The following is a 12,397-nucleotide window of genomic DNA, read 5'->3' as shown; positions in this document are numbered from 1 at the left end:
GGACCGAGGCAGCAGCGGGGAGAAGAATTTCAGGCAGGCAACACTCCCGGCAGCGATGTTGTTGGGTTGGGGCGGGCCTAGAGCAAAAGTGGGTGGGCCTGGGCCCGTCCAGGCCCACCCGTAGCTACGCCCCTGCTCCAGGCCCCCCCCGTGAACTTGTGTCGGGGGGGGGGGGGGGGGTCAGGGGGACTGGAAGTTTGCCAGACCTCTAGCCCCATGTTGCTGGCTTGGGGTGGGGGGGGGGGGGGTCGGGGTTCCTGCTCCTGCAGGAAGCTGCATTAAGGAGGGGCCTGCTAGCATGCAAATACATGCTGGACAGGGCTCACCATTCCTCCTCAATGGTCTGCAAACCCTAACACCAACTCTGAGCTGGCATACATTTGGCTGTGGACAGCGCACCAATGTTTGGTGCACTGTTTGATCATTGGGGAGGTATAGGTTTAGCATGCATTTGCATGCTACTTGCGCTGAGTCCTGTTTAGCATGCATTTGCATGCTAATTGCAGTCAGAACCCGCTAGCGTGTTGTTTCACACACTCGGGGGCTCTGATCATGGGGCGGTAGCCCATTAGGCACACTGTAGCTTTTTCTTCCAATGCTGTAGGTCAGATTTCAAATAGAAACATAAAAATAGTCCTTATTACAGCTACAGTCACTGTGGATAATATTGATAATAGTTTAGCACCTACACTCCAATAGAGGAGGGAGAACATGGGTCTCCTCAAATGGACCCATGCTTCAGGCATGTCACAGTTTCACAGCTTGGAGAATTTTTTTTTTTTTATTTAGCTCATAGATGATTTTTCAAGCTTCTTCAGGTACAAAATAAGTACCTGTATATATGTAAACTGCTTTGAATGTAGTTGCAAAATACCACAGAAAGGCGGTATATCAAGTCCCATTTCCCTTTCACACTAGGCAGTTGTGTATCAATTCAAGGTGCATGTGTTGTGTATGCACCCATCATTTTATCTGCATTCTCCCTCTGCCTGCTCTCATTTCCCTTCCCAGCCCACACAGTTCTACAATTCCCCCCCCCCCCCCCCCCACACTATTCAAATCACCTCTGGTCCAGTCTTGCCTGGGCACAAGCAGTGGCACTCATAGGCTACCTGCACCAGGACTTTCACTCAGCCATCCTTTCTGATGCAACTTCCTATTTTGTGAAGGGCGAGATGATTAAGATTGAAAATCCTGGTGCAGGTAGCCTATGAGTGCCAGTGCCACTGCCCAGGCAAGACTGGAGTGGAGGTGATTTAAAGGTATGGGTGCAGGGGGCAGATGCGTAAAAAATTCCTGGATATGCTGCTGCTCTTTGGCTTAATTTCAAAGAAGCCTATATTCCCTTCAATGATTAATCCTTATCCAAACATAAACCAATCGATCAAAGCTAGGTAATAGTAAGCAACAATCACAAAGTTCTCTTAAATGGTTCTTTTGCTGAGCCTGCTAGCTTCATGCCCCCTTTGTTCCAGAGCTGTTATCTCAGCCTACTCTCAGCTACTTTCATTAGCTGCTGTGCTCCAGCACTGCTGGTAAAATCTGCTCTACTGCAGTTCCAACATTGAAAACACTCTTCTCTTTTTCACTTATTCTCCTTCCTTACCTTTACCTTCCCTGGATCCTCCCTCAGACCTTTCCCAAAACTAATCACAAATAATTAGAAAAAGCTCTTAAATAGCAGAAATAGTTTTCACTCTCTATTCATGGGGTTTCAATGTCCACCTCATCTGGAGAAGCAGATTCAGGAGCAGAACAAGTTAACTTCCATGTCTTCAAGCTCAAAGAGGCCATCTACTTTCAGCGGGAGCTCCTGCCCCCCTCCCTGCTCTACTGGAAACTGCTGTTTGTAGCTCCAGCCGGTCTCTTGTAGTTTAAGCTGCATCCCAGAGCCAACCTCTTCTTCTATCAGTGAAGGGGTCAAAGATTACATCTCCTAGCATCCTTAAGCTCCCCACACCTCCCATCTTCACTAGGCTTGGCTGCCTTGCTGAGTGCTCCTGAATCTTCTCCTCCCCAATGCTCATAGTTGTTGCCTGCTCCTCCCACATACTTGGCCTCTGATTTCTCAGATACCGATTCTTATAAGCAACTCTTCTGACTCCCTTCCCAGGGAACTACACCAGTTGGGGCTTTCTGAGGGGAATACTTTGCTTCCTGCCACTCTGTAGGCTGTGACTAATTCTGTGGATCATGTTCTGCCCCCATATTCATGGAGGCAGGGTGCATGTTATATATATTTAATATGAGTATTATTTGTATTCAGTTGCATTGTCTGTGTATAGATAGCACTGTGTACTGGGGCTTCCCCACCCCCTAAAGTTTGCAGTATCCTGTGATTGATGCCTTATGAGATTTCCCTAGTAGCTCTGAGCTAGGGCCAGTTATCCCTCTCTACTCCTGCGGGCTTTGTGAGAGAGTCCAGTCTTACTAGCATGCTTTTGTAATCAGCACTGTTCTAGGGGCTGATGCCTCCTTGATCTACTGTAATTCCATCAAGAGTTTTCACCATCTTCCCAAGTTACTCCCCATTTATTTCCCCCAAATTTCTCCCCTTTATTCTCCTTTGAGTGCCTCTCAGCTGGGCTGAGGGTCTGGCCATCAACTTGCCTCTGGGGTGGTTAGATACAGACTATGTGCAGAAGGCAACAATTCTCTTCTAAGCAATTGAACTGTAAATTGGATTTTTTTAAGTTTGTTCTGAGTACTACAATAAGAAGATTTGCTTAAGAATTTAGTCTACTGGTAAAGCTTCTACTTGGGAATGGTTTAAGCTGGCTGTTGAATCTATTCTATTGTTTACCTAGAACAGCACAGTGAAGAATTCTGGAATTATCCATTGGGTTCTTCTAATAAAGATTATAGTGGAAATTCTCAAAGTATCCCATGTGCGGGTAACAGAGTATATTCCAGTTCAAGTGCATTACTTTAAATGTTCTAATGTGTTACCTCAGTGAAAATTTGATGCAGTGAAAAATCTTGCTAACACAGAGTGAAAATTCTTGCAATAACTCAGTGGATTCTAATGACAAAGACATTTTAAGTGTATGTGTGCATACAGAGTAATTATAAGAATTCCTCGTTGTAAAAGCGAAGCAGAGCTAATAGTGCATTGCTTAAAGCCTCTAATGCAGCTCTTTGAAAAGAGTGAATGCTCACAGATGCTGGCTAATATAAGACAGGTCTGATCAACAAAAATCAGCACTATCAATGCAATGCATATTACCTTATAATACTCAAGGGGCAGACTTGACACTTATTATTCAAAACATTGGTCCAGCTTCATCCTCAATTGACAGAACCACAAATAGCTTTTACAAGGACTAGTAATTTGGGAGCGCTGTTGTCCAAAAACAGGGATGAAAAATCAATCCACCTCAATAAGAGTGGGAAAACTACTTGCCAACAGTGTGTATATTGTCAGTATGCCATAGTTACTCAATACGTAGTATACTCACAAACAGGGAAGAAATATTATCTGTATAACAACACTAATTGTGTCTCAGATCAAGTGATATATGGCATTCAGTGCCCTTGTTCCAAGTGGCATATTGGGCAAACTCGCTGGAAGATCAAACAGAGAATAGGGGAGCCCTTGAGTAATCTTAGAACTCACAAAAAGGATGCTCCGCTTGTGGATCACTGGGTGGAACAGAACCATTTAGACAATGAATTGCGATATGTAGTATTGACAAGAATTCATTTACGATGGGGAGGCAATTTGACAGCTTTACTAATGCAGAAGAAACAATGTTTCATATTTGATTGGATGACGGTTTCACCCAAAGGTTTAAATCGAGAAATTGAATGGATAAGTTGAAGGAATAGCGAACCAATCAGGTAGAGGACTTTGGAGATTGAAAGAAATGAGGAAGCGCATGTGATAATAGTGCAAATGTCGGCGTTTTTTGGGCAGAAAGTTCGGTGAAGCCCATCCAAGTAGGCCGCAAGTATTGTTAATAATACATTAAGTAAAATAATTTAAAGTTGGTAATGATATGGACTTTGTAAAAAAAGAGTGCTAATGCAGAAATTAAGCAATTTGTTACCATCCCAGAATATCATTTCTCCTGAAGACGCTAGTGGATGGCAAAACATGGTACTGCGTTAAGAACAAGAAGGAATTACAAAACTGGAAGCTACAAGATTGAGAAATTGTCGTTAAGCACCACGATTCCACAAGAGGATTAAATCACGTTAACAGCTGACATACCAACCCCACTGGATTTTTGAGAAAAGTGACTCTCTAAATTATTTTGGTGGAGTTAGTCTAATACACCAAAATAATCCAATTGACAACATATTTGCACTGTATAAATAAACAGAACAGTGATATTTCAATGGCAATTTTGGACATATACTAGGAAGCAAGGGGCTGGTGCAATGATGTAATTACTATACAATGCAATGATAGGTGATGGCACCTCATGTGGTTTGCACTTAATACACACTGAGCACCAAAACATTTATATAAAAATTTTGTAATAAATAATATATATATGCTTTTATATTTAGCGTATATCAGAATTTATTCACTGGGGCCAGGATAGTAGATACAATTTAATGCTAAGAAGCACAGAGTGATGCACTTGGGGTGCAGAAATCCAAAATAGATGTACCAGATAGGTGGGAAGAGATTGGTAAGCTCGGTTCAGGAGAGGGGACCTTGGGGTGATGGTGTCCAAGGATCTGAAGATGACAAAACAATGCAACAAGGCGGTGGCCCTGGCCAGAAGGATGCCAGGCTGCATAGAGAGGGGTATAACCAGTAGAAGAAAGGAGTTGTTGATGCCCCTCTACAAGTTGTTGGAGAGGCCCCATTTGGAGTATTGTGTTCAGTTTTGGAGGCCGTATCTAAGGATGTAAAAAGACTTGAAGCAGTTGAAATTTGACAAAAATGGTACGGGATTTGTGTTGCACGATGTATGAGGAGAGACTTACTGACCTGAACATGCATACCCTGGAGGAATGGAGAAACAGATGTTCAAGTATTTGAAAGGTATTAATCCGCAAACAAAAACCTTTTCCAGAGATGGGAAGGCTTTTATCACAGAAAGGGTGGTAGATATCTGGAATGCCCTTCCGCGGGAGGTGGTGGTGATGAAAACAGTAACGGAATTCAAAAGGCATGGGATAAACACAAAGGAATCCTGTTTAGAGGGAATGATCCAAAGAAGCTTAAAGGAGGTTTAAAAGAACACTGGCATTTAGGAAGCAAAGCCAGTACTGGGCAAACTTTTATAGTCTGCGCTTTGATTGTGGCTGGACAGATTCAGCTTCAAAAGTTGGAGAAAAAGACCAGTACTGGGCAGACTTCTATGGTTTGTGCCCTAATTGTGGCTGAATAGATTTGGATGGGCAGGAGTGGAGCTTTTCAGAGGCTTCGACATGAAATTAAATTTTTTTAGAAAAAAGGCAGTGCTGGGCAGACTTTTACAGTCTATGCCCTGAAAATGGAAAGGACAAATCAAGACCAGGTATACATATAAAGTATTGCATACCATATGTAATTAGTTTATCTTGTTGGGCAGACTGGATGGACCGTACAGGACTTTATCTGCCATCATCTACTATGTTACGATGTAAGAATAGTGAGATTACAGCTAGAAGTCACTCAAAGCTAGACATCTCAATTTTGATCTCAACAACCTATATAAAATGGGCCTTTACAAGTTTATGTCCAAGACAGTGTAACTTGGCTCAAGATCACAAGAAGCATCAGTGGGAGAAGTGAGATTATTGAAGTCATGAAGGAACGGACACACTGTACAAAAATCAAGAATGAAAGCTCTATGGATATAAATAGTACATCAAATGTGATGCTTTGCTAAGCACTGGTCTTGTATATGTAGGATTAGGTACAACTACTGATTTGACTCAACAGCCCTCTTTGGTTTTACAGCTTAATTTGAATCCAGTCTGGAAATCTGGAATTATGTGGCTTGATTCACAACTACCTGGGGATTTCCCCCTCCTCCCCCACCAATATTTTACACACAATTTCACTTACCTTAATCCAGTCACTGCAATGCTGGTTCTTGGCTGGGGACCATTCACCATATATCTGTAATCATGGACCGTGATCAGTCTCTAAAAGTCACTGTTGCACAAATCAGAAAACAAGGCAAACTGTCTACAATATCCAAGGTGGAGAACAGAAAAAAAGCAGACATTTCAGCTTTCTAGCTCTTTTTAAAAATGTTGTTCAGTTTATATTTTGGGGTTTTATCTATCATTGCTCTGCAAGTTTTACCATCAGAGGGATGATTTTATTGATTTGGGATTATTTTTTCATTTTTACTTTATTTGTATTTTATGGCTCTGTAGATATCACCCTTCATAAGTTTATATCATTTAAAAAAAAGTTTTACCTATTTTTGTGCCTTCAGAATATGTTCCTCATATGTTTTATGGGTTCTACAGTATTTTCAGGATTCATCCATGATTGGAATGCCTCAATGTCATCATTGGAATTACTGTGACATCATTGGAATGCACAGCATCAGTTACACAGCGTTGCACCACTGTTTCATGCTTTGAGATGTTTTAAGAACTTTCTTGAAGGTTTTATGATGCAATTAGGATTAGTTTACTAAACATCTTAAGAATGCATTTCATTGTTTTCTTTTTGATTTTTAAATTCCAATTACTCATTGGATAAGCCGCATAACCAGATAGTCAAATGGACTTTATGGGGTCCTTTTACTAAGGTGCACTGAAAAATGGCCTGCTCTAGTGTAGGCGCAGGTTTTGGGCGCACGCAGATTCATTTTTCAGCGCACCTATAAAAAAAATGCCTTTTTAAATTTTTGCCTTACATGGACGTGCGGCAAAATCAAAACTGGCTCATGTCCATTTTGGGTCCGAGACCTTACCACCAGCCATTGACTTAGCGGTAAGGTCTCTTACTCATTAACTGGGCAGTAATGACCTATGCACAGACAGCCACTTGACGCGCATCAGAAAATAAAAAATATTTTTCAGACATGCGCCAAAATTGAAATTACTGCAAGGACCATGCGGTACCTGGGCAGTAACTTCATTTTGGCGCACGTAGGTGCCTATGCGGCTTAGTAAAAGGGCCCCTAAATGATGACAACAAATGTTTCTATACATGTTTATCCAGGTTTTATATTTCTTAACATCTTAGTGATGTTTTGAAGAGAAGGTGTACGGTTTTGTAACTCATAAGATTGCTTTTATGTATTACTTTTTTCTGCTCTCTCACCTGACTATGCATGCATGACATAGGTAACAATATATAAGTTAAGTTTGCCAGACTTTTTCAATGAACCCAGGCTGAGGAACTGGTGAGTAATGCCTCTCCTTTTAAATGTATTTTTGTAGTTTATTTCATGCCAGCAGGTTTTTATCCATTCTGGTGGAACCTGTGATTTTAGATAAGCTGGATAAGCCATCTCCTCCTTTGGAGTTAAAAAAGGTTTTCTTTGTGAACTTTTGATAAATTCCTATACTTGATTCATTTAAGATGAAGATGCAAAGATGTATGCTTTAAGTTAACAAAGAAAACCTTTAATTCTAAATGTGAACTATGATTTTATATGGTTTTATTCTATTACATAGGAATTGTTTTAATGTTCATGTAGCCATCTCCTCTTTTAAAGTTTAAAATTTATTGTAGGAACCTTGGATATGTTCCTATTTATGTTTAAGATAAAGGTGCCAAGATGTATGCTTTTAAGTTTTATTATTTATAATTTTTTAAAATGTAAATTATGATTTTACTCACATGTGGTGTTACTATATTTTCTGGAACTGCTTTATTGCTTTTTGGTGTTATCACCTATTATTACTAGTTTTCTATCACTTTAGTATCTTTTGTCCCCGACACAGCTGTCTGGCGAATCATGGCCATGACTGGCATGGCTATATGATACCTGGGAGTTTTAAATAGTTGATAAAGCCTGCCTTCTGAAACGTCTGCTTCTCTTCTGTTCGCCACTATTGCATACATGACTGGAAAACCATCTTCCCCAGGGGATGTAGGACACCCAGCATCCCCTATCCGTGTCCAAAATGGGTTGGAAGACATAAGCCGGCCATCAAATCCAGGTCCTGCCACATGGCTATATTCACCATTGATACAAAACCACTGGACTGGCCCTTTTGTACCCCTCAAGATTGGATTGAAAATGGTCTCTAAAATAAGGAAAATATTTAAAATGTTTGCATTTACACAGAAATCTCATTTTTCTAAAAGTATTTTTACAGTTTGTTTTGATCCAACTTGATTATCAGAGAGGAGTGGCCTAGTGGTTAGGGTGGTGGACTCTGGTCCTGGGGAACTGAGTTCAAGTCCTACTTGAGGCACAAGCAGCTCCTTGTGACTCTGGGCAAGTCACTTAACCCTCCATTGCCCCAGGTACAAATAAGTACCTGTATACAATATGTAAGCCACATTGAGCCTGCCATGAGTGGGAAAGCACAGGGTACAAATGTAACAAACAAAAAAAAGTATGCACCGACACCTTTGATATGCGACACAGACTCGGCATTAGATTACCACATTATACAACACAGGACCATACAACAATTCAGATTCTACCATACTGATCACAAACGGGGAAAATATTTGTTGGTGTTAGGAAACTATTAGTCATTTTCTTTGTACAGCTGAATATTTCCTCTTTTACCAAGATCTAAAGTAGTATTAATATGGGATGTAATATGTAACAGCAAATACATAAATGTTAAATATTTTCTTATAGGAGAGCGTATTAAGTGTTAAGTATACCTAATATTTAGGTATTTGTATTGCCACACAAAACTGGCTCATTATATAATGCTGAAGCAAAACATCTTTGCCTTTTCTTCTCCTCCATGGTACAGTGGAAGTCTGGTGCTCTGTGTTTTCTTTTTTGTTATACAATGCTGCCCTCTGGTGGAAACATTCCTATTTGACTGAAAAGAAAAGTGCGCAGTCGCCCTATGTTTTACATCTCAGCTTATTATCACCAATATTTTATTTATTTATAAGTTTTGGTTCATGGATTTTCAGCAGAGGTTTACATTCAGGCAGTTTCGGTTCTTTCCTGTTACCAGAGGGCTTACAATCTGACTCTGTATTCTGGACAAGCCTGAGACAAAGGAGGGTTTAGTGACTGGGATTTGAACCCTTGTTCTCAGTCCACTGTATTAACCACTAAGCTACTCCTCCACTCCAATGGCTTATCCCTTGAGGGAAGGCAGATGTGCAAACTATAACCTGGGCCACCAGTTCCAACAAAGGTCCAGTACGATTCAGAAATTTCCATTGTCGCTAACATTAACCTAGCCAAATTCCAAAGAAAGGCTTGAGAAAACCACCCAAACGATGTCTTTACTTTTGGTATTAATTTATTGGGCACAGCTGTTGACTGCAGTTGCAAGTAAACATTATTAGATACAACATTCCCTTCATTTTCAATTGAACAAGAAATTTCAGGCACCAAAATATCACCAAAACAATTTTATTTCCAGTGTTTAAGTGGGTATGTGCACAGGCATGATACAAGGTTGAATTTATTAGGTCTTCATGCAGAAATTATACTCTCTTCAATAAAAGAAACCAGTTTCTCCAGGATCCTCTATCTACATGCCTATGTTACAACATTTATATCAAATCTGGTATCTGAAGAAAAGATACACATGAAATATATACATTTAAGTTACCTTTTTTAACTTTTTTTTTTTTTTTTTACAGAAAGATTAAAAATTCAAGTCACATAAAACAAAAATCTGTATTAAAAGTTCAAATATAAAACTTGGAGATCCAACTGGAATGCCTAAAGAATGGAAGCTCTGTATCCACTGGTGTTTAAAATCCACAAAAAAGTACGGAAAGTTTCTGACAAAAAAAAAAAAAATCTCTGATCGCATCACATTTTTCTAATTCAACATCTAACAATATGGCACCCTACCAACTCAAATGGTCTTATGATGAGGCACTTCTGTTAGTGGCTAAAACAAAATATATGTTTAAAATGTACTAATGCCAGCTGCTGTAAGGTGTGCAGCAAATTCCAGTCAGAAAACCCATATACATTACATAACATATTGCATCAGATGCTTTGATCAATATTTGCACATACTGCTATCCAACACACTTGTCGTCTTTATGTTCTTCCGGCTGAAATAACACACTGTGAAGTTGTTCCACAGGGCATAAATTAAAACAGCCGCAATAAAGGCTGCATGATAAAACAGGTCACATACAAAATATACACAGGGCAGCTAGGAACTGTAACAGTATATGATTATTACAGCGGGGACATTTTGAGTATTTTTTCTTAAAGATACTGGTAGAATCGAGACCTAACCACTTGGGTGCCAGAAAGTTTATGTGGATGGGCATCCACTGCAGGACGAAAACTGATTTTGTTTTTGCTCTGGTAGCCCTCACCATTTACTTGGTCACCTGACTCCAGGGCTGAAGCAAAAGGGGGCCTCTCAGTTGAACTGAACAGCTTGAACTGCCTTCATTCACCTGAGTTGGTGGCGAGAATGATGGATCTGTGTTCGACACTTCCCCTAAACTAGCCTTTTCCATAGCAGGTTCTCCAGACTCCCCTGTGTGAAGGTCAGACATACTAGTGCGCAAACGTTCTCGAGCAAGCCACTCAGAAATGGAGAGGCCCTGTGAAGGACATTTTGGTTTTAATCGGTCCACAGCTGATAACTCAGTTTCCAGATCCTTGCTTTTCAAAGGGTTCTCCTGGGTTTCAACTTTCCAAGCATTCAACACACTTATTTCAGCAAAGTCTCTCTGCCCACCCAGAGTGTGTCTTCGACGAATATTTTTTTTCTTGCGGTTCTCGGGAACACAAGCTTTTTGACTCCCTATCCCAAACATATCATCCGCAGATGCCTTCAAGCGCAACTTTAACCTCTCTGTTATTTTAAGTTTCCAAGCAAGCTCCTGCTTTTCAGGCTCACTTTTGGGTAACTGACTTGTGCTGCTTGTTGATCTTCCTTTTGTTACCACATCAAACATTTTGGATAAAGTTGTCAACTCCTTCTCATTCTTGCTGTCTGTGGAACCCTCACTCTCTGTCTTGTACCGGGAAGACTTTCTCCTGGATAGCGTGTCACATTCGATAAGTTTGTGTGAACTGAACAGTCTGCGGCTATCAAGTTTCGGCGTTAAACTCCCTTCTGTGCAGCTCGTACTCCCTTCTGAGTTTTCTTCGGCCTATCTTTGCCAGTTCTTGGGTTTTGCCTCGATAGAACCTTTCAGAAGCAGAACTTGAAGCAAAAATAGGGAAATCACTTTCACTGTCCGTTTCCATGGGACGCCCCTCGCTAATCAGTTCACTTCTCTCGTCATCGGCCTCGTCTCCTTTGCTTTCCGTCACCGACTGCACCTCCGGGCTAAGCACACTGGAATCCAGACCGGTGAGATACGTAGTAGATGAGGTCGTAGAGTAGTCCGACGTGATAGAACTTACATCAGCTGCTAAAAGCTCATTGCCTTTGAGTTCAGGGTTAGCCAGCTTTTTTGATTTTAGCTTGTGCAAAGATGCCTGGGAAGAAGTGCTTAGCACTGTCCCTGAATCAGATACCGCCTCCTCAGTCAGGAAAGATGTTTGCGAAACAGGCGTTTTGTTTCCCTCCAATTTGGTGCTTAGTCTACGGCTGGGATTAGGGGATTGAGTAAATTTGTGATGAAGAGATGGTGAGGGCTCTGCTGAGGGTGTGCTATCTTGCCTCAGTGATTTCTTCTCTTCTTTTGTAGTGCTGTTCTCCTTCTTAATGTTCTCTTTCTCCTTTAAAACAAAGCTCCTTTGTTTTCTACTGGACATGTCACTCTCTTTCTCAGAGTCCCCTTTATTGGTGCCTTGTTTGTCACTCTGAGATTCTTCCATAGTTTCTTTTTTGTAAAAGACATTATCTAACTCGTCCTCCGAGCTACTTGGCTGTGGCTTCTCTTTCTGTTTCTTTCTTTTGCGACTAGCTGCTGCAAAGATGGAGGTCACAAGTAGGTCCCTGCTATACTGATCCTTTCCAGATCCCCAAGAACCCTGCAGGGAAACAAAAGAACCAGAAAAGTTGTCAGTCCAAAAAACTATTCCACTTTGTGCATTCCTCTACAGCAATGGTCCTCAGTACACAGCCAGCTGGGTTTTCAGGATATCCACAATGGATATGCATAAGGTAGATCTGCATATGAGTGAGTGAGTCACATTCCAATGTCATGCATATTCTTTATGCATTTCCTAAAAACCTGACAGGCTGAGTGTCCCGAGCACTGAGTTGGGAACTCCTTGTCTATAGTATACCAAATTAAAAAGATACTCGACAGCTCACTTTAGTTTAGGAAAGTCATGGTACAGGGTATCCCAAGGACTCTGCTAATTTTGAGTGTCTCAGGGAAAACTTTCCACATGATCTCATGTGT

At 40.9% G+C, this 12,397-nt stretch overlaps 1 protein-coding gene across 1 annotated transcript in view; it reads right to left on the bottom strand.

The window, feature by feature from the left end:
- Positions 1-9,454: 9,454 nt before the first annotated feature.
- ARHGAP21 (Rho GTPase activating protein 21) overlaps positions 9,455-12,397 on the bottom strand; it is a 546,622-nt gene continuing 543,679 nt past the window's right edge. Inside the window, 3 exon segments of the mRNA XM_030199291.1 lie at positions 9,455-10,465; positions 10,468-11,182; positions 11,184-12,020. Of these exon segments, the coding sequence (XP_030055151.1) occupies positions 10,290-10,465; positions 10,468-11,182; positions 11,184-12,020 (1,728 nt within the window). The 3' untranslated portion in view covers positions 9,455-10,289.

Source organism: Microcaecilia unicolor, chromosome 1 (genome assembly GCF_901765095.1).
Source record: "Microcaecilia unicolor chromosome 1, aMicUni1.1, whole genome shotgun sequence".
Taxonomy (NCBI): Eukaryota; Metazoa; Chordata; class Amphibia; order Gymnophiona; family Siphonopidae; genus Microcaecilia; species Microcaecilia unicolor.
This window is presented reverse-complemented; position numbering and strand designations above follow the sequence as displayed.